This window comes from Asterias rubens, chromosome 14 (genome assembly GCF_902459465.1).
Source record: "Asterias rubens chromosome 14, eAstRub1.3, whole genome shotgun sequence".
Lineage (NCBI taxonomy): Eukaryota > Metazoa > Echinodermata > Asteroidea > Forcipulatida > Asteriidae > Asterias > Asterias rubens.
The window spans coordinates 474,079-499,814 of record NC_047075.1 but is presented as its reverse complement, the minus strand read 5'-3'; the positions used below and the strand labels follow the sequence as shown (position 1 = coordinate 499,814).

At 38.8% G+C, this 25,736-nt stretch overlaps 2 protein-coding genes across 2 annotated transcripts in view; one reads left to right on the top strand and one right to left on the bottom strand.

Annotated features, from left to right (window-relative positions):
• The first annotated feature begins 316 nt into the window (after positions 1-316).
• Positions 317-4,439, top strand: LOC117299416. The gene is made up of 3 exons (XM_033782954.1): positions 317-637; positions 2,928-3,067; positions 4,024-4,439. Exons 1-3 carry the CDS (start codon positions 583-585, stop codon positions 4,246-4,248), a joined length of 420 nt encoding a protein of 139 aa, XP_033638845.1. The 5' UTR covers positions 317-582; the 3' UTR covers positions 4,249-4,439.
• Positions 4,440-4,542: 103 nt separating this feature from the next.
• LOC117299530 (MAM and LDL-receptor class A domain-containing protein 1-like) overlaps positions 4,543-25,736 on the bottom strand; it is a 130,940-nt gene continuing 109,746 nt past the window's right edge. Inside the window, exons 140-166 of the mRNA XM_033783077.1 lie at positions 25,286-25,551; positions 24,676-24,889; positions 23,269-23,424; positions 22,404-22,501; positions 21,247-21,417; positions 20,676-20,928; positions 20,029-20,169; positions 19,458-19,708; positions 18,723-18,930; positions 17,970-18,116; positions 17,347-17,444; positions 16,438-16,608; positions 15,858-15,941; positions 15,260-15,416; positions 14,726-14,860; positions 13,918-14,099; positions 13,047-13,215; positions 12,510-12,632; positions 11,512-11,634; positions 11,006-11,154; positions 10,303-10,507; positions 9,633-9,794; positions 8,465-8,518; positions 7,966-8,065; positions 7,504-7,597; positions 5,815-5,874; positions 4,543-5,382 (exon numbers count right to left, since the gene is read on the bottom strand). Coding sequence (XP_033638968.1) covers positions 5,299-5,382; positions 5,815-5,874; positions 7,504-7,597; positions 7,966-8,065; positions 8,465-8,518; positions 9,633-9,794; positions 10,303-10,507; positions 11,006-11,154; positions 11,512-11,634; positions 12,510-12,632; positions 13,047-13,215; positions 13,918-14,099; positions 14,726-14,860; positions 15,260-15,416; positions 15,858-15,941; positions 16,438-16,608; positions 17,347-17,444; positions 17,970-18,116; positions 18,723-18,930; positions 19,458-19,708; positions 20,029-20,169; positions 20,676-20,928; positions 21,247-21,417; positions 22,404-22,501; positions 23,269-23,424; positions 24,676-24,889; positions 25,286-25,551 — 4,055 coding nt within the window. The 3' untranslated portion in view covers positions 4,543-5,298. The remainder of the gene's footprint in view (positions 5,383-5,814; positions 5,875-7,503; positions 7,598-7,965; positions 8,066-8,464; positions 8,519-9,632; positions 9,795-10,302; positions 10,508-11,005; positions 11,155-11,511; positions 11,635-12,509; positions 12,633-13,046; positions 13,216-13,917; positions 14,100-14,725; positions 14,861-15,259; positions 15,417-15,857; positions 15,942-16,437; positions 16,609-17,346; positions 17,445-17,969; positions 18,117-18,722; positions 18,931-19,457; positions 19,709-20,028; positions 20,170-20,675; positions 20,929-21,246; positions 21,418-22,403; positions 22,502-23,268; positions 23,425-24,675; positions 24,890-25,285; positions 25,552-25,736) is intronic.

The following is a 25,736-nucleotide window of genomic DNA, read 5'->3' as shown; positions in this document are numbered from 1 at the left end:
TATGCCCACATCGAGCACCCCTGACGCACACTCATCCGGGATCTATGCAAGCAATATTGAGCTACGCCTTCTACGAGTTTTACAACGTATCGATTAACAACCAATGACGTCTTTACCGGAAGACTAATATTCTGACTACATGTAGTTACAACTACTTGAGAGAAGACTATCAGGCTCACCGGCCTGAATGGGCACTGAAGCATAACTTTGTTACTTTTGAGTTTCAAAAGAGGAACTGCACAATAGAATATTCATCTCAGGGCAGTTATAACTTTAACGGTTCATTACGTTTCTGTTTATTCAGTCATGACGCAAGCCTACTGCATAAATATCTTTCCATTTATGCAGGTAGAATGGGTCTATACATGATATTTTTTATAGTTGTGAGAATTGTAAACAGGCACAACCAAAAGGACCTACGGTATAATTGCAAATAGAAGTGGCCTGACGTTTCAACCAGAGCAGTCTTTTCCCGGAGGCTAATTTCAAATTAAACACAAATTAGAAACTGCCACAGCTGTTTTTCTACAGGATAGAAAGCGGAAGAAGTTTTCCTACAGTTGAACGTGATTCTCGAACCCAATGGATTCTTCGTTGCGGCTGATGCTACTTGTTATGGTACTTTCTGCATGTTTGGGTAAGTATTTTATTTTGACATTTTAACTTGTCTATGGGCCGTAGTAAGATTTGGCTCTCTGTCATTGCTAGGGGTTTGAGGACCATCACCCATCATTATCTTTCCGGAATCCGATCAAATTACTTTACAATAATGTCAACTTTAAAATTGCATAAAGTTCACACTTTGACACATCTAACTTTGCTTTGAATAATGTAGTATTGTTCAGAGCTTTATGATCGTAAAATGCAAGAATTCATGTAAGACTGGTCCCTTTTCTAATTTTACAAGACTTGAAGTAATAGCGTATATATATCCGGTTTGTTTTCTGCATTTCTGATATTGTGTGGAGGGAAAAATGACGCTGTATAGTAGGCCTAGAAGTATACATTTTCCTCGCCGCTACCAAGAAAGTTTGAGAACGCCATTGTAATTATAGACACTTTATTTCCAACTATCAGTAAGTTTTATCTCACGGCAATATTTTGTGTTTGTATTAGTCCGGCGTCACTTTGGACCCTTGATCAATATTTTGGTTCGTAATAATGTCAATATGAAGTAGGCCTTTTAACGGGAGCTGAGAGAGTGACTCATATCAGTGACGTCATTCACATTGTTCGGTTCTGTCAAAGCAGTCTAAATATAGCTACGAGAACAATTGGATTCAGACCTGGTCGGCCTTGTTCTTCACACGAGTCCCGTCATAAGAGTTTTTCTTTCTTCAGTTCTCAGAAGTAAAAATTGTTGTTCTGCGGCCCCGATTTGATAAACTTGCAAAAGTTATTGATAGCAGTTGCTTTTGTTATTTTATTTTTTATGGGGAGTTGACAACCAAATAATAGCCCTAAAATTATATTTAAAGGTATTGTATTATACAGGATGGGTAAGGATAAAACAATATTGTTTAATTTTACTATGACACTTACTTATTATTTTCATACTACTAGAAATATTTTTTGTCTTTGTATTTTCCTCTGAAATGAAGTTACTTAGGAGAATACTGTACCTGAAAATCTACCCCCCCCAAAAAAAAAAAAGAGAGAAAAAAAACCCCGCAACGCTAGTTTTTGCATTAAAGGTCCTTCTGGTTGGTATATGCATGCCCAATTTCATAAAGCCTGAAAGCACAAAAAATTGCTTAGCATGAAGTTTCTTCCTTGATAAAAATCAGGATTACCAACCAAATTGCCACGTGATTTTCAGGATAAGCAAACAACCGCTGAATACCAGTATCAAACAATATGCAATGAATGGAAATTTTCCCAAACCAGTCAAAGGAACGAGTTTAACCCCTTGCATTTTTTTTAATAAAACAATCCTGGCTCAAAAAGGCCCATTTTTAAAAATTGGCCGAAAAATTAAATTGTCCCAAATCAATCCAAAGAACAAGTTTAACCCTTCGCAGTTTTTTAAACAAATAATCCTGTCTCAAAAAGGCCCATTTTAAAAAATTGACCCAAATCAGTCAAAAGAACAAGTTTAATCCCTTGCAGTTTTTTAACAAAAAATCTTGGCTCAAAAAGGCCCATTTTTAAAAATTGGCCGAAAAATAAAATTGTCCAAATCAGTCAAAAGAACAAGTGTTAACCCCTTGCAGTTTTTTTAACAAAAAAATTCTGGCTCAAAAAGGCCCATTTTTAAAAATTGGCCGAAAAATAAATTGTCCCAAATCAGTCAAAAAACAAGTTTAACCCCTTGCAGTTTTTTAAACAAAAAGTCCTGGCTCAAAAAGGCCCAGTTTTTAAAGTTGGCCGAAAAATAAAAATGTCCCAAAGCAGTCAAATGTTTGTTTTAACCCCTTGCAGTTTTTTAACAAAAAAATCCTGGCTCAAAAAGGCCCATTTTTAAAAATTGGCCGAAAAATAAATTGTCCCAAATCAGTCAAAAAAACAAGTTTAACCCCTTGCAGTTTTAAAACAAAAATCCTGGCTCAAAAAGGCCCATTTTTAAAAATTGGCCGAAAAATAAATTGTCCCAAATCAGTCAAAAAAACAAGTTTAACCCCTTGCAGTTTTAAAACAAAATCCTGGCTCAAAAAGGCCCATTTTTAAAAATTGGCCGCAAATAAAGGTTTGCGGTAACATCAGAGCATACTGATCGAAACGTCGATTTGAAACCAACGGTTCTTTTCAGAACCACCCCAACCCATTAGAGATAGTCATTACATGGTGTTACCGCAAACCTTTCCATATGTCATGATATTTATTTGTATTCAATTTGTTTTGTAACTGTTTTATTAAGTTTTTTTAAGGGCCACTGGGTGGGTGATTTTGAGAATCCAGTCTTACATTTGACTTTTATCTTCTTGTAGGTGGACTTGACGGATTTGATTGCTATTTGTGTGGTTATGACAACTCTCTACCGGATAACATGCCTTCATGCAATGATCCATTTGATGTCTCAGACCCATCTATCAGTGAAACAGCTATGCAGTGTGAGGGCGTATGCTCAGTAAGTTCTTACATGTTAACCCATTTTTTATTGTAAACTGATATGTTGTTGCTTTTTTTAATTCTATTGAAAAAATGACAAGTCAGCCATTGGCTACTACTTAAATTCTTAATAAACCATCAATTAGTAATAAAAACACCCCCCCCCCTCAAAAAGAAATCCATCCGATGTTTACAGTGAAAGATCAATGTGGTAAGGTGGTGACCCCGCCCAAACCCTTGCCAAACTTCTTGCTGCAACAAATGAGATTGCAAAATTGCACAAACCAATTGCACTTTCTCCAGCTATAATTTTTATGACCCTTGAAATTACGAGAAATACAAATGTAAAGTTTCAATATAAGGCCAAATGTTGTGTGACACTTTTATTTAAATACAAGTACAAAGCCGCAAGGGAAACACAAATGTTCCCAACTCTCTTGACTTCAGTAATACACATGTACCCGTTTTTAGTAATGATATTGCCAATAATATAATTGTAGATGTGAAATTTGCGTCGGGGATAAAGGATATTAATTTTTTTAAATTTATTTTCACCCATACACCGATGTGTGTTAGCACTGTATACTCAGTACTTTCCCCGAGTCCTCTGAAAAAATATCACAGGCATAATACTCGGGTGGGATTCGAACCCACGACCCTTGCATTCTAGAGCAGTGTGTAGAGCAGTTATATCGTTGTACCCACTGCCAAAACATAGGATTCGAACTGCCTTTAGCTACCGGGCAACCTCGGTAGTCTAGTTGGTAAGACACTGCTCTAGAATTGCAAGGGTCGTGGGTTCGAATCCCACCCGAGTAACATGCCTGTGATATTTTTTTTCACAGGACTCTGGAAAGTACTGAGTATACAGTGCTAACACACATCGGTGTATGGGTGAAAAAAAAACAAAAAAATTAATAATCTATAATTGCTTATTATACATCAGAAATTATTTCTACTTAAATCTCTCAACAGAAATCGTCAGTAATTAATGGAAACATAACAGCAGTTTCCCGAGAATGTCTGGAAGATATCATACTTTCTGACTGCGACAATGAATGCAGTACAAACGATGAGCTAGGCACCGTTTGTTACCACTGCTGTGACACGGATCGCTGCAACAGCGCAGACTCAATGACCTATGACCTTCTGACGTCATTCATCGCATTTGCATTTTCTCTTTACTGGACAATTTCATAAATTATGATCCACTATAGAAAGGAGCTGTACATTGTATGTAGCGATGATTATAACAATAGTTTATATTTTTGTATATTTGTAATTTTTTTAAACTCTACGCTGGTTCATAGAAACAAGATTTAGACCTAATTAAAGGTTGTTTTTGGCAAACTCCAATATTGGGGTTTTGAAGAGAGTTAACATCATTTACAGGAAAAAAAAGGACCATAACCAGGAATAATTATGACCATTATTTTTTTACATCAGTGGGTTGCGGCTACGCGTGGGGAGTTTTTCGAAAATGCAGGCCCAACTTTTTCATAATGACAGCTGGGTTCGTCAGTTTACATTAAAACTGTTAAAAAGTTCAAATAATTATTTTAGAGTGACAATCAGGTCTTCTTGTGTTTATGTCAGTCTTTTCTTTTTATTCAAAAGAGTAAATAAACATTGCAAAGCTACATAAGGAAAGGAATTATTCATCTTGTTTAACTGGTGCGCAAGAAGTCAAGTGGAAAAGGGATTTTTAAAAACATATTTTAATTTGTTTATGTTTAGATCAACTTTTGTATATAAAATGAGTAATCTTTATTATAAAATAATACAAACACATTACCTTTTAATGTAACAGGTTTCGATATCTATCTCATTTAGATTAAAATCATAAACATTTATTAATTACAAATAAATTATACAAAATTGATTGCTCGTACTTTGCTACAAGAGAGTCTTTCAAACATAAGAAACTGTCTTCTTTATCCTCAAACTCTTTCTGAGACATTTGTGTCCACTAAAGTATCTTCAAACTTTTAAAAGTCAACTTTAAAACTTTTTAAGACCCTTTTTTAATACTACCAAAACAAAATTTTAGACTAAAAATAAGCGAATAAAGCAGTGTAGAAATAGCTTTATCAAATCACACCTTATACTATTTTTTTTACTCGCAGCGTATTTTGGTTCTTTACGAGCTGATATGAAAATTCATTATGCGCTTCATCTATTTTTTAAGACCTCAAACTACATTTAATTCTTTGCTCCAGTTCTCTCCGATTTTAGACTACTTTACCGTTGTTACGAATCTGTTTCATTTTCCAGTGGAAGTGACGTTGACTGGATGCCGTACAAAGGATTATCAAAACTTCCTCCTCGTTGTTTCTGCAATAATATAAAAATATATTTCATCAACTTTGTAACAAAATTGTTATGAAAGAGGTTGTGTTATGATCAAAGCAGGCCTGTGTACAATGTACATGGAATGATTAACTCTCTTGTGGTAACACCATGTGAAAATATCTTTTGAGTAGTGTTGGTTCTGAGATGAACGGGTGGTTAAAGATTGGTCAACATTTCAATCAGATATGATATGCAGGAAGTGCCGTTGCAGTAACTGGCTCAAAATGTAGTGTACATGAGCCACAGACCTGCTTTGATTGGACAACACAGCACCCTCAAAAAATCATCTATTAACAAAACTTTGTAGAACCAAAAAAGCATCTACTGATCCAAAAAAACAAATTGACCGCTGAAGTTCTTGGGAAATTCATGTCGAGTGAAAAGAGACTTCTTCAAAGGAGCATTTCAACTTACTACTTCAGGGACTTTCAGCTCCGCAGAGAACATTCCAACACCGTAGTCGGTCGATGCAAACTAAAAATTAAAATAGTGAAAGAAGTAGATGAAGAATTTAGATGTCCGGCCAGAAACTTCCACTCTCTTCATCATGATCATTCAATTAAATTCAAAACTTATTTCAATATAAGCGAAAATAACAAAATTTAATAATAAGTAAAATATAACAACAATAATGGTAATAATAAAGACAATTGTAAAGCGTCTAATGCAAAAGCCTCTAAGTGCATACAAAATATAAATACAATGAGAGAAAGATAAAATAACAAGTAAGTAGAATATTATACACATAATGAATGTTTATGAGTGCAATGGTGCGAATAATGTTCATGAGTTGAAAGATGGAATGTTCTATTCAACGAGGCGGAGCCAAGTTGAATGGAACATTCCAGCTTTCAACGAATGAACATATTCGCACCATTGCACGAATGAAAAACATTCATTATTTGTTTTATATAACATCCAAGTAGATCTTTGTCATTTTGATTGAAAGATACAACTTTCAAAACAAAGCGTAGGCCTAAAATTTTTAATTGTAGAAGCCGAATGCTACAAATTTTACTAATTTTTATGCCTTGCAGTAACACCTGCTGCGTTACCAAAGGCACGCGCACGCAGTGATGTTTTTACTCAGCTTTTTCGTTCCATCCGAAAAGTACCATTGCACGCCAGCGTGCAATGGTACTTTTCGGATGGAACGAAAAAGCACGGTGAGTGACTCAGCGTGCAATGGTACTTTCATTTGCTATCACGTGACAGACAATCCTCCAATCAAATGGCAAGGATCTGCTTGGGTGTTATATAAAATATAATAACAACTGTATTTATAAAGCGCCTAACAACTTCAGAAGAAAGTCTCTAAGTGCTCATAATTTGGAACAGTTGTGGAAATCAAAGACAATCAAGAACCGATTGAAGAAAACAATACAAAATATTGAAATGGATTAAGAGCAAACCAATATGGGGCAATTTCAGAAGCCAAAAGGAGGCTTGTATTAAAATGTCCACTGACAAATACAACTTTACACAAATTACAGCAAAATCAAAAGCAACAAACAATCACAAAACAATGAGGAATTTTTTAATAAAAAGTATAATAATGATGATGATATGAAAGGTAAAAGGTAATAATAACAATGAGGAGAGAGAGTTATGCAGAATGACAGTATTACAAAAAAATCACATAACATGACAGTTTGGCAACAAAGCAGAATTGTATCAGATAAAAACAACAAAACTGAATTGAGTGTCTGGAAACCAACACTCTTCTAAAAGTGGCCCTGACACAAACCCACAGACAGCTTTGTTTCTTGTGGCCTTGTCAAGACCATTCAATTTCTATTAAATTCAATCAACATTTATTTCCATATTGGTGAAAAAAAAAAGAGAATAATAACAAATTAAGTACAATTATTAAAGTCAAAGACGGTCAAGAACTGGTAAGAGAAATAATAAATTAAAATTGAACGACATTATTAGAAATCAACATTAAACGGTTGGGACTTTCAGCTCAGACAATTAAGTCCGAAGTTGCATAATTGCAGTATGATCAGAATCATTGAAACTATTCAATGAAAATATTCAACGATTGAAAAAACAACAACTCATGAGTCTCAGTAAATGAAACAAATCGTCTGTTAAGCTTACCTCAGATAGAGCAGTTTCTCCGTAATTATCGTTGGTATAAGCTGGATTAGAGACTGACATGTCGCCATGCTGTCTGGGAAGATCGCCAAAACGTCTACAAGAAATAAATCACAGGAAACAAACTCAAAGTTTAAGAAAAAACCCAAACCAAAAACAAGTACAAAAAGACCCTTTGCAATACGCGAAAAGCTATAAGGCGCATGTTTTGCGCACAAAGAACAGCTTTTGTCCGATCATCTGCCTCCTTTGACCCCAGTGAGGGCGCATTTTGACCCCAGTGAGACGCTTTTTGACCCAAGTTAGTGCGCTTTTTGAGCGTGTGACGACACATGCCAGGGGATTTATTTATAATCCAAACAGTTCTTACACACATCAGTGTAAGAGTAAAACCAAATAATAAAATACAATTAGTAATCAAGCAAATATTTGTTAGACAATCTGAGAAACTGAAAGGTAACTTACTTTTTACTCTGTGATCTTTTTGAAAGTAGATACACCACCAGGATGACTAAGACAAGACCAAGCACGACGGACAAGACGACTACAGCTATCACTGCAGAATCTGTAAAGTAGAAACAGTTATTTTTTTAAATTCAGCCAAAAAGAAAATTGTGAATGTCTGGCATAGACCTTTGAAAGTGTGAACAAAACACAGATAGTTCATTCATACATGTATACAGGGTTATTAAAAGTCACATTGCAATTAAATGGCTGAATCAAATGACTAAATAGGAACACACCAAATACATCACATGAAACATTAAATACATCAATTATCAAAAACTTAAAAAAGGAAATGCACATGAAACATTTTTATCCATCAATTATAAAAAAAAAAATTGAAACAGAATAGCACAAAATATAAAATTTAGAAGCACGGGGTAATAAAAATCACTCATTAGTAGTGCTTACAAAATAAGGGGGAAACCTGGACCAAAGGAAACGGAATAATCAAACTTACCTCCTGTATTGGAGGATGGTGCACTTGTAGGTCGATCTGGCAGAGTAGAATTGACTGAAACAGAGAAAAGAAATTGAGGTTTTTATACTTAGTATGTAAGAAATCTCTTTATTAGTAGTGGTGGATCTGAGAAGAGCCGGTTCCTGCTCGACGATTCGATCAGTGTCCTCTGACCGTTTTATTTTGAATCTTGCAGTTATCAATGAAACTAAGGGATAAGTGACTATTACAATAAGTAGTGAACAAAGAACAGATTGTCTGATGGTGGACTAGCACCCATAACCTAATAGGTCTAACAGATTGTCTGATGGTAGACTAGCACCCATAACCTAATAGGTCTAACAGATTGTCTGATGGTGGACTAGCACCCATAACCTAATAGGTCTAACAGATTGTCTGATGGTAGACTAGCACCCATAACCTAATAGGTCTAACAGATTGGCTACTGGTAGACTAGCACCCATAACCTCATAGGTCTAACAGATTGGCTACTGGTAGACTAGCACCCATAACCTCATAGGTCTAACAGATTGTCTGATGGTGGACTAGCACCCATAACCTAATAGGTCTAACAGATTGTCTGATGGTGGACTAGCACCCATAACCTAATAGGTCTAACAGATTGGCTACTGGTAGACTAGCACCCATAACCTAATAGGTCTAACAGATTGGCTACTGGTAGACTAGCACCCATAACCTAATAGGTCTAACAGATTGTCTGATGGTAGACTAGCACCCATAACCTAATAGGTCTCAAATTCAAATGTAGCCCCATGTACTTTGCAGGAAAAAATACTTAATGTTGAAGCGACTTGAGCGGCACCGAGTGACGGATATGTGCGTTTTAAAAGAAGCCAATATAAACCACGAGGGAAACTGACTTGTAAATTTTGAAATGATTTTTGGGGTTGAACAAAGAATTGACTAGAGTGGGATTCGAACCAACGACCTCCGGATTAACGTGCCGGCGCTTTACCAACTGAGCTATCTAGCCCTATGTTGGCGGCGCCCCTATTTTGTCAATATCTTTGTTCGGGGGTGCCAGTCAGAAGCCATACAACTGCAACTGCCGTTAGCTAGGGATAACACCCAAATTACGATACAACCTGGTAAGCGACAGCCAGGGGATCACCTTAAAAGAAGCCACTAATATTATTAATGAACTTACCACATCCACTGTTAATGGATTCATCGTGCTTGTCCGTTGGGCAATCAACGACGCCATCGCACACCCAGGAAGATGGGATACATATCTTATCATTAGGACAAAAGATAAGACTGCTATCACTGACTCCACATCTACCTGGTAGCGGTGTAGGAATCGGTGTATCTAAAGAGAGTACCAGTGAAGATGGTTAAATTGATTGTAGGAGGATGAGAACACTCGGGAAGGGACTTGATAGACAGTTGAAAAATACCTGAACTGTGAGGGCAAAAGCTTAAGAGCCAAGCCTGCTTACATTTATCTTGGTTGAAAATTTCCCTACTGTGTAATCTAGGGCGTTCTAATACTCAAAACCACAAGTGACACACCACTCTAAAAATGTACCCCCAAAAAGTATAACAATGAGGGTCTTTTGGACTCTGGGTGGCAGCAGACTTACCTGGTAAATCCATTGTTCTCGGTAATGTACGCATGCTCAGAAATAGGTAAACAATGGCAATTTATCGTGTAAGTCCTACTGCCACCTTGCGTCCAAAAACACTCATTATTGCATCAGGGGTAAGGAATATTATGTGCAGTCAGGTCGTCATAGTGGTTTTTCCTCACCTTTCATCTCTAGTATCCTGGTTCAAAAGTCTCCCATTACATCAATTACACATGATCATGTACTTACCAGGTTCAAGACAGCCAGGAGTAAACGAGACATCATCAATAGCAACATCAGACGCTGTGCCTTTACCTAAAGCGCCCTCAAACATCACTCTGTAGTTAGTGTCGCTGACAATACCAACGCTACCATACATCCAGTCGGATCCTTTATCACCGTATGTGCTCCAGACTAGGGTGGTTAAGGATGATGCCGTGGATTTGGTGTACACCTGCAGGAATACACATAGTTAATTTGTTTGGTTTTTTTTGTCACTGTTGACACCTGGTCAACATGAAGTGGCAAAACAATGATTCAAATAAAAGACTGATGGAGATAATCAGTAACCGGCGGCACTTCTGCAATAGTAATGTTATCAAGAGCAAGGCAGCTTAGTTGGGCCATGTGGTTTGTAAAGGCCGCAGCCGTTGTGCCATGTGGTTTGTCAAGGCCGCAGCCGTTGTGCCATGTGGTTTGTAAAGGCCGCAGCCGTTGTGGATGGGATGCCATCGTTCTGTGGGCCAAATAAAGATGCGCTGGGTGGACATAACATCCAAGAATAGTCGGCTTGTGTTCCCTTAAGCACAATGCAGTGTGAGCAGTATTAGTGATTCAAGCTGGGTGCAATTTGAGGAGGAGTCCACATGCAACTGCCTATTTCTACGAGAGAAGTCATTCAGACAAAAAAACAACAAATTCTCAAATTTGAACATCAAGTTCTTTAACTCACCTTCAAGGAGCCGACGTCCGTCCCGTCCATATGGTACCAGAATCTTACTGTACATTGACCATTGCTAGGTGGTAACTCTACATCATTAAGGATCCTTGCTAGATCACCTTGAGTCTGCTCAGATGTACTCAGGTATAAGAAGCTCCCACCTTAAGAAATGACAATAATTTTGTCAAAAGATGTAAATTAATTTTGCCTTTTAAATTTTGCATAGTGAAAACAAAATTGCAAAATTGATTTTACTCTTACACCGATGTGTAGCACTGTACATGTATACCCAAAGGTAAACCACTTGGGTGGGATTTGAACCCTCGACCTTGCATAATGTCTTACTGCTAGACCACTGAGCTAGCCTGTATGACTATACAAGCAGTTTGAATCCTTAGCAGCGGGGATAGACCAGGTGAAGGGGAAGACCAGGGGGGGGGGGGGCTGATATTCCTGAGTCCAACTCCCCGGGAAATAGAGTAGTGTGAAAAGGTCTATGAGAAGAAAGTTTTAATTACCTTGGCCGTGATCTGAGGTGATCGTTGCTGTACCACTCATCCTTATCCAATCAAAATCATCGTCTCTCATTTGTGACCAATTACAGAGATCGCTGTCATCAAAATCACAGCCAGTGTAGAATTCTAGGGGAAAAAAACAAATACAAATTATTATTATTTAGAAAATAGAATTAGCTGTTGCAAACTGCCTATGAACAAAATGACCTATGGTATAAATACACAAAGATAATCAATGGCCTACCGCTTTGAGCAGAGTCTTTATCAAAGGCTAAATGACAACAAAACATAAAATAAAAGGGAGAACAAGTGTAACAGAAGCTGTCAAGTGGAATCTTTGAAAGGCAAATTAGGCAGAAATGGATAGTGCAAGTTCATGGAGCGAACTTCCTTAAAATATCTTGGAAAAATTGATTGACTGATTGCTGATAAAAGCTGCTTGGGTTTGCTTGCTCCAGAGGGAAATGAGAAAGTCTGAGAATCAGTCTCAGTGTGGCCGATCAACAGGGATTATAATGCATTAAAGGAACGTTACAGAATTGGTTAGAAACAAAAATCGTGAAGATCACAGATTTGCATAAAACTTACACGGTCTAATGATGATGATAGTTGAAAACATCCCTTGAAATATTTCTGTCTAAAATGTCATATTTGATGAGAAATAAATAATCTAACTTCGCGTTTGGAGTTTATCGCTCAGGGAGCAGTTTATTCATTTTTATTTTGGTATCGATGCAATGCAAAATGTGTTATCGTTTTTTCACTATTCTCTCGTGACCCACTTAGCCGATTGATCACAAATTTCTACAGGTTTGTCAGTTTATGTATATATGGTGGATTACATTAAGTGCTTGCAACTGTTTTGTCAGCAAAAAAAAATTCTGTAATGTTCCTTTAAGGGCCCTTGCTTTAGCTACTAAGGTATGTGCACTATATAAAACCAAAGTATTTCTAGTATCTTTTCTTGAGTCAGTTTCTTTTTAGAAGAAATAATTTCTTACCGCATGATTTTTCGTCCGATCCATCAAAGCAGTCCATTTTCTGATCACAGAGTACATTAAGACTGATGCATTCACCGCTGGTACATTCAAACTCATTCGAGTTACAGGTCTGCTTCCCCGAACCTATAGGTTCAACAAGATTTTTAATAATTATTATATAATTACAATATTTATAGAGCACCTTATGCGAGGGCCTCAAGGTGCAAGAAGCAAACAATTCATTCTAAACATCATTCTGCTCCACCAGCCGACTCCTAGTGGATGATACCCATGCCTACATCCTTACAGGCTGTGAAGGGGGTTACCCTGTTTCAGCCCCAGGAGTAGCTGGCAACATGTCCCTGGTGACAGTTGATTTGGGTCAATGTCACAAATCAGTTAAGTGTAGCCCTTACCCTGTGAGTTGGGCAATGTCTCATAAAACCAATAATAATAATGGAATCATAACTAAATTACAATACGATTTAGATTTGCTTAACACCAACACATTCTCAGCAATTTTTGATCACTTTGGAAGAATTATTTGTTTTGTTTTACCTATTGCACATTGTTCAATAGAGAACTCCACATCATCGATGGCTACTACACCAGCACTTCCTGGGTTGTACACAGACTCTATCTGAATAACAAAGTTAGTCTGGTCTCCTATACTGATCTCTCCAGTTGCTTGCCAATTACCACTCTGAGATGTGGTCTGGAAAATAGTCTGAAGAGTAGAACAGCGAGAAATCAATGTTGAGTAATTACAATGTGTCCATCCCAAGTGCCTTTAACATTTACATTGGAAAGTGAATTTAGCTTTCATTGCTAAGCAGTCAAATATTAGTATTATCATTTGAATTGGTGTATCCCAACATATTGTGCATGTTAATTTTGCATGCAGCATTGTCGAGCAAGATACTGAAACTTGTTGCGAACAAATCATTCCCTTAAAAAATAGTCTTACGTAAAGGTACTGGAAATGTTTGGTATAACTGTCAAAGACCAGAATTCTCACTTGGTGTATCCCAACTCATGCATAAAATAAAGTTGAAATAATAATGAAAGAAAAAACATTCTTGTTGCACAAATTTGTGTGCTTTTACATGTACATGTAGATGCCTGAGAAAGGCTTGAGGCCTGAAGTCTTTCTTCGATTCAAATACTTTAGTGAGAAGTTACCTCTTTCTCAAAAACTACGTTACTTCAGAGGAAGTATTCTCTCACAAAGTTTTATACTATCAAAAGCTCTCAGTTGCCAGTAATACCAAATACGTTTTTATGCTAATATATATTTTAAGTAATTAATGTGTCCAGTGCCTTTAAATGTTGAAGTAAACAAAGGACTTGTATAGTAGTTGTGTGATTTTTGGTCAATGGCACCCAGTAGCGGGGATAAGAAGTACTCATTCTTGAGAAACTGACAAACCTTGAGACTTGAAGACCCTGCCGTCTTGAGATACACATTGAGTGAATTAAGAGGGTTGCCGTTCATGTAGAAGTAGAAGTTAAAATCACACAAGGCGCTGGAGCGTTGATAGACCAAGGAACTTAAGATGGCTCGCCCTGTCTCTGAGATCGATGGCTGGGGTACGATGACCATGAAGTTACCTTCAAGATACAACAAGGAAAGGTAGTAACAGCAATTAAAGGGCCATGTCACACCAGGCAATTTACAGGCAACCAGTTCTAGGCAATCTCCAAGAAGAAAGGTCATTCACATTTCAATGTTCACCTATTATTTTTGAGGACCCAAGACATTGCTCAAAGAATGACTCGTGTTACCAAAGTGGTGCTGCAGCATGCACTGCAGTTGGTTGCCTCAAGGTTGCCTCAAAGTTGCCTGTAAAAAGTGACAAGGCTCTAAGACTACAACTAATAACTACATACAAAAACTGCATGAGATTTCGTAGCAAAAACTACTTCATCAGACAACACTGCTATCTCTAGCTGTCAAGATAACTTATAAATAGGGTGTCATGGCCGAGTGGTTTAGCGCATCAAATTCAAGTGGTCAGAGTGTGGGTTTGAATCCCGGTCATGACACATGTGTCCTTGAGCAAGATACTTTATTATAATTACTTCTCTTCACCCAGGGGTATAATTGGGTACCTGCGAGGGTAGAGGTTGGTATTGTGTATTTACACCCTCCCTTCAAAGTATAAAATTAAATAAAAAATTGACAAAAACAAAAACACTACAGATTCTAGAAAATCGGTTAGCGTTTGTGAATTTACCTTGACTTGTTGAAGTAGTGTGATCATTCACTGGCTCTCCATCAGTTGGTTGCCCAGTCTGCCATTCAATACCCTTGGAGTAGGCGTTGTACCAGCCACATGAACCCTGACCTTCTTCAAACTGACAACCAGAACCTGGTTTGTAAAAAAAGGAATCAAGGAGTGTGTGAAATGTTTTTGTCCATAAACTTAAGTTTTATCTTGTTCAAGCTTCTTCCAAACCAAATTTCAGCAAGTTCCTATATAATTCCCATCCATACCCAATTTCAAAGAGCTGCTTATGCAAACAATTGCTTGACAGTTTCCTGCTAAGCAGAAATGAACAGGATACCAGTCACAAAATGTACATGTGTCATCTTCTTCTGTTAAGTATAACGAAGACAGACAGAGTATACTGTCCGAAACATTGAGTCCTCAAATATATTTTGATTATCCCTCCACCATGCAAACCTTCAAGTCTTAAGTATAATTTTATTGTGCTTAGCTACTTTGTGTGCTTAATTAGCTCTATGATATTGGGTACCAGACTCTTACCACATGAATTCTCATCCGATGAGTCGCTGCAGTCTTGCACCAGATTACAGAGTTGTGATTGGCTGTAGCAGCCTGGTGATGTCAGACATGCGTATTGGCCGTCTGGACAGTAGCCATTGGTATCACCTCGTTGTGGCTCACCGGGTAGATCACCTCCCTAGAACAATAGATGACAATGGAAATAACAAAAGAAAACAGAACACTGATTACCGGAAAACAACGTAGATCACCTCCCTAGTGGGAGAAGAGCAATGAAAATGGGGGCCAACAAACTAATAGATAACAATAGATATTGAAATACAAAACAAAAATAAATAGAATTGATGTTTACAAAATACAACACACAAATAACTTGAAGATATAAATACATAAATGACAAAGATGGGCACAGATAATTAATTAACCAATAAGTTTTATTCAATCCATTTAAAAAACATTCAATAGTAAAATAACAACAGCAGCAAATACACCAAATCAATGAACACACTTCATTAACGATGGAAGGTTAAACAAGATGTGAAATCAATGAACAAACTTCGCAAAGTTTAGACGGTTGAACGAGCAATATTATTCAGAGAGAAGTAAAATAATATCTGACCTTTAGACAGCCAGATGAGAATGAGACGTCGTCAATAGCAACGCTGCCTCTCGGACTCATTCCTGACATTCCTTCAATCACGATCTAGAAAATCAATCAATCAATCAATACATTAGTCAATACATTAGTCAATTAATTAACTAATTAATCAATTAAACAATCATTCCCCAAAACATGCTTTGAGTACAGAAAATCTGTCAAACATAAATTAACCATTTCATTTAATTTATTCTGATTGTGAAGTCAAAGACTCTCAGAAAAGTGAACTTTATCACCCTACTAGCCAGGAACCCATTGTGTCAGTTCAAAATGTTGGAGGAAAACTCCAGAGAGTTATTCCAGGGAAAACCCACACAGTCAGGTAGGGACTGAAAACCCCAAACATCTTGCCCCCGGCAGGATTTGAACCCGGGTCCTAGAAGTGGAAGGCCAGGAAAGATACCACCTGCCAACCTGACCACACTTTAATCTATTAAAGGCAAAGTGAAACCTTTGGCTTCTCTAACTTTTTTGAACATGTGAAAATTTCATTTCAAAATGAACTTCCGTCTTAAGTTCTACTTCTAATGATTTAACTAACCTCAAAGTCTTCTCCTGGATTATTAACCGATATAGGCTTCAAGATCCAGTGGTCTCCTTGGGAACCAGTGATACGATCCAGCTGGGGTAGGTCGTTGCTAAGATATGATGTACGCTGACGGATAACAATGGATCCTGTATCATCTCCATGCATGTTATACCAGAAACGAACCTGAACAACAGAAGAAACAAAATAAGCAAGATTTCCAATTCATAAATAACATTTCAAGGTGATGGCTACTCTTAAATGATTTGGGCTAACGACCCAGATCAACTGCCACAAGGGGCACGTTGCCACCTACTCCTGGGGCTGAAACAGGGTTACCCCCTTCACAGTCTGTAAGGGTGTAGGCTTGGGTATCATCCACTAGAAGCCACCTACTCCTGGGGCTGAAACAGGGTTACCCCCTTCACAGTCTGTAAGGATGTAGGCATGGGTATCATCCACTAGGAGCCACCTACTCCTGGGGCTGAAACAGGGTTACCCCCTGCACAGTCTGTAAGGATGTAGGCATGGGTATCATCCACTAGGAGCCACCTACTCCTGGGGCTGAAACAGGGTTACCCCCTGCACAGTCTGTAAGGATGTAGGCATGGGTATCATCTACTAGGAGCCTGGTTGGTAGAGCAGAATTCCATACCCTCTCAACTTTTTACGAAGCAATTAAGTGCACAAGTGACCAGGATTCAAACCCACACTCTGCTGCTGACAACACCAGAGCTTGGGTCCCGTGAACTAGATCGCTCGACTATGACATGCTAGCTATAAAAATTGTTTTAAGGGATGGAGTGACGGATAGACGCAGAGGTAGTGCAATGTTTTGTATTGTTCTAGCAGTTGTTACTTTTTCGAAGATGTTTGACGAAACTTGTCAAGCTTCGTGAATGATTAATTATTTTGTTGACTTACAAAGCAGTTATTGCTGTTTCTGCCGATGGCCGGACTTCCAAGTCTTGCAATATCAGAATTCTTTCTTGGCCAAGAAGAATCAATGTACAAATAGCTTCCTACAAAAAGACCACAAATCAAAATAATACTTAAGAAACTAACTATGAAGTTTAGAACAAAATAATGATTATTCTTCTAATTCTTATTCTTTATTTGGCCATTAAACAATTACAAATGCAAGCAGACAGTATGTAAAATAAATAATATAAATACAAAAGTAAATACAAAGCAAGGCAAACAGTAAGGGCAAACTACAAAACAACCCTAATGTGATGTTATATGATTAGAAATGAGATTTAATGACTATGAAATGTTCTTTGAAATGGCTTGCTGGCCTGGGTTTGGGTTCTCCCATTTCATTCTAGACCCAGAACCTCTCAGATGTTACAATTCAGGAGGTTTACAGACTCTGTGCATCACCAGAAACAGAAAACTACAGGTTTGGACACAATGTGGATTATTACTTTCTCCCTTTGATGATTGCTTTTCATCATTCAAGACAATTTCAAGTCTAAAGAGGGGTTTGAGAAAATTCTGAAAAATCACAAGCCAGTATGATGTGAAATCACATGACAGTACCGTACCTTTATTTGAATTCAGAGTGTGGTCATTCATTGGTCCAATACTCAGCCCACCTGCTCCGTCATTCCTCAGTGACCAATCAAAATCATCGTCATATTCCTGATGCCACTGGCACAGATCAGTCTCAAAACTACAACTTGTTGATGAATCTAAAACAAAGGGAAGAATGTCTCGTTATGACTTGACTCTAGGTTGAAGTGATGCCACTGGCACAGATCAGTCTCAAAACTACAACTTGTTGATGATTCTAAAACAAAGGGAAGAATGTCTCGTTATGACTTGACTCTAGGTTGAAGTTTTCTCAGCTCCTTATTCCCAACATCACAAGGCTACAATCTAGACTTTTCAATAAGGAGTATCAATTCCTTCCTTCAGCTTCCATGAGTTATTTTCATTTTCTTTTCTTGAAGCCCCTTAACAAGAGTGGCTTTAAGCCACTGTATATTTATATTTTTGTTGCCAGTGTAAATCAATGAAACTAAAACTAAACCTCGTTGGGGGCAAGCTTGCATTAAAAAAAAAGATAACAAACAAGTTTGTTTTTATTTAAAACACTCTGCAGTCGAATCCACCAAACTCTTCCCAACTTAGGATTAATCTTAGGACTTAGGACGAGTTCAGTTCCGTATTCGAAGACGTTAGGACGAATTGAACCCGTCCTAAGTTAAGAAAGGTTACTCGTCCTAACTTGGAATAGGATTAATCCTAGCAATTTGTGAAATCGGCTGCAGGAGCATGATGACCAAATCTCTTACCACAATTGATTTCATCACTTCCATCCATACAGTCATCTTTGAAATCACATAGCGATATTTTATTGATACACAGTGAGTTACTACATCGGTATTGGTCAGCATCACACGGCACTCCAGTAATGACTGGTGGAGAGCAGCTGTAGAATGCGACGTCATCGATGGAGATACCTCCAGAGAACATGGAGGAGCGTCTAGCCTCAATGATCACCTAGTGGGAAGAAACAGTCATTGGAATAAGTAGTTATACCAAGCCTGATATTAGGGCAGAGGGTTATCCCCCTATGTCCCCTTAAGACCTTTTAACACGGTATCCCTGTGGAATATAGCCACAGAGAGGCCAGGCACTTTTTTTACCCCACAGTTACTCCGGCACACTTTCACACTGTGTCCCTATATTCCAGGGGGGGGGTTCAGGTTGCCTGTTTCACACTGTGTCCCTATATTCCAGGGGGGGGTTCAGGTTGCCTGTTTCAAGATAACCCCAGGGTTTTACCGCTAACTCCTAGTCTGGAGCAGGGGTGGCTATATATTCCTGTCCAGGGAACTCAGCAAACTCTCCAAAGGGGATATACACACCCATCTGGCAACAGCCAATCTCTCTCATACAAACACAGTATGAGTGTTTGTATGAGAGAATGAGAGAGATTGGTCGCTGCAGCTTGGCAGACAGGCAGACAGACAGACAGACAGACAGACAGACAGACAGACAGACAGACAGACAAACAAACAACTTACGCTGTAGTCCGTCCCTGCTCCAAGCTTCATCTCAGCCTGTCTCCACTCTGATCCTTGAGATCCGCTGACGTACCAGATCGAAGTCTTCTCCCCTCCTTGAGACGTCCAGACGCTGAGTGACCCTAGATCTGCACCTGTCATGTAGTACCAGAATTCTAGCTTGCAGTTGGTGTTTGTTTCTGAGAGTGTGCCTGATGTCATTGTAGCGATGCCAGCGAGGTTAGATTTACTCTGTGCACTGACGTAGAATCCTGGAGAGTACAAAAAGGAAATTATAAGACTTTGTAGCTCAACCAAATAGTTGTCCAGCTCATTAAGCACTTCAAGTAGGATCACATGTTTTCTGCAAATTAGTTTGGGACAGATTTAACTTCGTGTGACAAGGGTGTTTTTTCTTTCATTATTATCTCGCAACTTCGACAACAAATTGAGCTCAAATTTTCACAGGTTTGTTATTTTATGCATATGTTGAAATACACAAAGTGAGAAGACTAGTCTTTGACAATTACCAATAGTGTCCAGTGTCTTTAATACACATGGGTGTTAGGGTCAAAAATAAAATAATACAAACCGAGTGTTGACTTTGACGTATGGTCGGTCGCTGGTCGGTTTAAATCACCTCCATTGCCTTGGACCATCGACCAATAGAAATCAGTATCTGTCGACAGCATCCAATGACACGACCCGGAATCAAAATCACACACTGATTGAACTGAAAAAAGGAAAGGAAAAAGAGAATTGTTATAATAACCTTGAATCTGGATGGACCTCAGTGTAATTTAAAGAAAATTAAAAATATTTGTCAGTGATCCATCACCAGGGACGCATTTCATAGAGCTGCTTAAGGCAGTGGACACTATTGGTAATTACTCAAAATAATTATTAGCATAAAACCTTTCTTGGTGACGAGTAATGGGTAGAGGTTGATGGTATAAAACATTGTGAGAAACGGCTCCCTCTGAAGTGACATAGTTTTCGAGAAAGAAGTAATTTTCCACGAATTTGATTTCGAGACCTCAGATTTAGAACTTGAGGTCTCAAAATCAACCATGTAAACGCACGCAAGTTCGACCAATTGTATCATTTGTGACTGGTATCTTGCTTATTTCTGCTTAGCAGAGAGTTGTTCAGCAATGTTATTTTGAGACTTACCATACAGGGCTTGATTTATACATTTATTTATATTTTTATTTAATTTTCGATTTATTTCTGTCTTACCGCATTCGCTCTCGTCCGCTCCATCAGTACAATCCTTCTTAAAGTCACAAACTTCAACCATCGAGATACATCTATCATCAACAACACAGTAGAATTCATCCCCTAAACACTGGGCGGAGCCTGTAGGAGGCGGGGCTGTTACTGGGGCAACAGGAAGGGGCGGGGTGTACAGCTGACAGCCTGGAGTGATGCTTGTGTCATCGATGGCGATGTCACCCTTAGTAACGTCACCAACGGAGGCTTGGATGACAATCTGGAAGACGCATAAAAAGTAGAAATTATTTTAAATTTATTTATTTGCTTATTTTGATAACACATCCAACAGTACAATTAGCGCCAATGACAGGGTGAATTGGAAATGAGAAGAAATGCTCAGTTTTAGAGCTGGGAGGTTAACCCCAAAATGGGGGAACCCGCGCAATCAGGTAGAGGCTTGAAACCCAATCCACATGTAAGGTTCCAGTCTTAGGTGGGAGTCAAACCGAGGTCCACAGCAGTGGAACGTAGAGAAACTTCATGTTGTATTTTTGCCAAGACGTCAGAGGGCATTGCTTTAACTTCCCAACCGCACCTGGAATGGTTGATCTGTTGTCATGGTAACCTCTGCCCTTCTCCACACATCACCTTGGTTACCGCTCATCGACCATAGAGTCTGGGCTAGGTAGTTACTGTTGCCATAGAAATGTAACATCACTTTCAAATCTTGGACGTTCTCACCGAACATGTGGTAGAAGAAACGTAGCTGCAAGAGAACACACAAAGTACATGTACGTTAAAAATAAATTTGTTTGATTGATTAAAAGTCTTTCCAAAGTTCACAAGAATCATAGCACAAATTGTTGTCAATCAAGCTTATAGTCACAGATGATTTCAATATTTTTTTGTATAAGGCTGTTGAGATCTAGGGCAGTCCAGGCAGCATGCAAAAGGGCATTGGTGCTCTTTGTTGATGTTGCATTGTTACAGGAACGTTACAGAGTTGGTAAGAAACAAAAGTTGTGCAGATCACAGATTTACATAAAACTTATACGGTCTAATGATGATGATAGTAGAAAACATCCCTTGAAATATTTCTGTCTGAAATTTCATATTTGACGAGAAGTTTGTTTGGAGTTTATCGCTCAGTGAGCGTTTTATTCATTTTTGTTTTGGCATCGATGCAATGCAAAATTTGTAATAGTTTTTTTCACTATTCTCTCGTGACCCAGATGGCCGATCGATCTCAAACTTCTACAGGTTTGTCAGTTTATATATATGGTGGATTACATAGAGTGCTTACACTGCCAGCAACTTTTTTGCAAGCAAAAACCAATTCTGTAATGTTCCTTTAAGCAACAGCAGAAAAGTGTGCACTATAAATAAGGTCAATCTTTTAACCAATCAGTGTTCTTGGTTTATTGTCAGCCGTACAATGTAGGGGCCTTTCTCAAACCTCAGCTTGAGCTCTGTCTCCAGCGTTTTAGGCTCCATCTCTGACTGGGGCTCTGCGAGCTGCGTTACGCAGTGGAAATGCAGCGAGTATGAACCAGCCTTCTCACGCCTGTACATTACATTTTTTGCAGCGTGTATTTTGCACGCGGTGGTTTTGAAAATTAGCAGACAGATCCTGGAGCCTGAGCCCAAGCCGAGGTTTGAGAAAAGCCCTTTTCATTTGGTCACAGTCAACTAAACTGTTATTACTTTTGCATCAGTGTGGTATATAAGAACCAAGAACCATTATTTTAATACCTTGCACTCCGATCCGGTTGCGACGGTATATTTCCAGCTGAGTAGCTGAGCAGTTTTACCAAAGTTGACTGGAGATGAATCCACATACAAATAGTAACCTGTTAAAAATAAACAATAAAACATAAAGAATTAAAATATACTCCCAAAATGACTCAACATAGAACTGTCAAAAGATGCATGTATCAGTAAAAATGAAAAGAATAATACACAAATATTGACTGCATCAAGAGCTTACTCTTTTTTGTGATCCACGGAGCAAAGCAAAGGGAGAGTAAACCACTCCGGAGATAATCGTCAGTATTTGTTTCAAAACACCACATACATATATTGTGTCCACACGTCTAGGTAAACAAAGCTGTTATTGCTACTGGTACAGTACATTGGTTGATGGGTATTGGACATTGGTTGCTACCGGTATAGTAGACTGGTTGCTACCGGTATAGTAGACTGGTTGCTACCGGTATAGTACACTGGTTGCTACCGGTATAGTACACTGGTTGCTACCGGTATAGTACACTGGTTGCTACCGGTATAATATACTGGGTGCGTTCGTTTAGCTTCCCTGGGTCGACCCCGGTGTGTGGCGTTTTTTTTTCCGAGGACGAACGTGGGTAATTATCTGCACACGTTCGTCCTGGAAAAAGAAAACGCCACACACCGGGTCGACCCGGGGAAGCTAATCGAACGCACCCACTGGTTGCTACCGGTATACATGTAGTATGCTGGTTGCTACGAGTATACATGTAGTACATTGGTTGCTACGTGTAAAGTATATTTGTCTCTTTAGGTACAGTTGCTACAGGTGTATAGCAAAGAGTCTGTTACCAATTACCAGAAACCCTTTCACAGTATTCAACTGACTAACCTTGACTGGTACCCTGTGTATGGTCCCTTGACGGCCCTGTGTCTACTGTAGATGTAGTGCCTCTATATCTTGACCAATCAAAGCTGTCCGTTCCAGTGGCTTGCGTCCAATCGCAGAAATCATTGTCAAAACTGCACAGATTGTAGCCGCTGCTTACTGCAATCAAAACAACATTATCAAGAGATAACCAAAATTGAAAAGCAAAAAAAAAAAGTTAGTTTAACTAATTACTTGATTTATACCATAGGTCTCTTTGGTTGGTGAGCACTTTGCACCATCTAATTCTTTTTGGTTGGTGAGCACTTTGCACCATCTAATTCTTTTTGGTTGGTGAGCACTTTGCACCATCTAATTCTTTTTGGTTGGTGAGCACTTTGCACCATCTAATTCTTTTTGGTTGGTGAGCACTTTGCACCGTCTAATTCTAATTCTTTTTCTTTCACAAATAGCATAGTACTGGGCCCTATTTCATAGTGCTGCTTAACGGTAAGCAAATTTGCTTGCTTACTGTAGCAGAAAAATTTGCTTAAGCCTTAGAGTATTTCACAGGTTAGCAGAAAAATTGGGCGGCCATATTGCGTGTTTACCGTGGATTTGCATTGTGATGTCATTTATTTTTGTGCGATAAGCACCGGATGGTTAGCATGCCTTTTTGTGTGCTTACGGTTAGCAGCCCTATGAAATAGAAATCGCACAGTGAGCACAAAATCGGCCGCTAAGCAGCGCTATGAAATTGGGCCCTGGTTTTAGACTGAGGGATTTAAAAACCACTTCAATTTGAGAAATGTTTGCGCATGAAACCCACACAATCGGGTAGGAACTGAAAACCCAATCCACGTGCAAAGGCTCCGGTCTGAGGAGGGATTCGAACCAACGTCCACAGAGGTGAAAGGCAGAGACGGAATTCACTGAGCCAACAGTATTGAGAAATGTTTGCGCATGAAACCCACACAATCAGGTAGGAACTGAAAACCCAATCTACGTGCAAAGGCTCCGGTCTGAGGAGGGATTCGAACCAACGTCCACAGAGGTGAAAGGCAGAGACGGAATTCACTGAGCCAACAGTATTGAGAAATGTTTGCGCATGAAACCCACACAATCAGGTAGGAACTGAAAACCCAATCCACGTGCAAAGGCTACGGTCTGAGGAGGGATTCGAACCAACGTCCACAGAGGTGAAAGGCAGGAACGGAATTCACTGAGCCAACAGTATTGAGAAATGTTTGCGCATGAAACCCACACAATCAGGTAGGAACTGAAAACCCAATCCACGTGCAAAGGCTACGGTCTGAGGTGGGATTCAAACCAACGTCCACAGAGGTGAAAGGCAGGAACGGAATTCACTGAGCCAACAGTATTTAGACAGAAAAGAAAAAAAGAGCAAATGAAGGGACGTTTTTGTCTTACCGCACGATTGTACATCTTCATCGGAAGCATCACCACAATTGTCCGACCAATCACACGTCAGACTTTTATCCAAGCACACTTTGTTGTCGCACCAGAAGTTGATGGAAGTGTCACATGACACTGAGGGGTCAAGGAGGCCACAGTTTGTGAATTCAATGTCGTCGACTGCGATCATACCCTGGTAGTTGGAGTTACGCTCCTTGCGGAATTTTAACTGAGAGAAAAACAAATGTTAAAGTAAGAGTTGTAGTAACTGGGAAAAAGTACTTGGAACTTTACTCATCATCTTTCTTTTTCTTTGAAAACATAAAACAGAAATATTTTTGACATAATTCACAAATACTTACAATGTAGTTATAGTTTTATTCATAAATTCACATTGACAACATTATTTTCTCATGAACTTTTTTGGGGGTCAACAGGAATGGGGTGGGATAAGATGGGTTTAGCAGTAGAGTTGGATAAAATGGGTTCTCTAGACACCAATAACAGGAGTAAGTGGGATAAAATGGGTTGCCTAGTTGCCAATAACAGGAGTAAGTGGGATAAAATGGGTTGCCTAGATGCCAATAACAGGAGTTGAGTTGGATAAAATGGGTTGCCTAGTTACCTTAAATGGAGACATCCTTCTTCCAATCCCAATCTTCTGTAGTTTCCAAAGGCTTCCTTGATAGTCACTATTAAACCATATGACCGTCTCTGAGAGATCTGATTGGTCAACGAGGACCAATAGGAGGTCTCCAACATTCTGGCCATTGATGATGTACCAGACGTCCAGTACACAGTCAGATGAACTTGTTGTGTAGGTTGGACTGACCATTACAGCCACTTGATCAATTGATGTTTGACCGAAGGGTGCTATATACATGTAGTAACCTGTATAGAGAATGTCAAAGAGAAAAGTCACACTCTGATTAACAGGAAACTGACTTTAATCAATTGTTTATATATATTTTCTTTTAAAAAAAAATGTGTAAAATAAAAAAATAAAGATCTGACAGCCAGACAGTTTGAAGAATAGAAAAGAGGACTTTGAGGGGTGCTATTATGACCTGTCACCT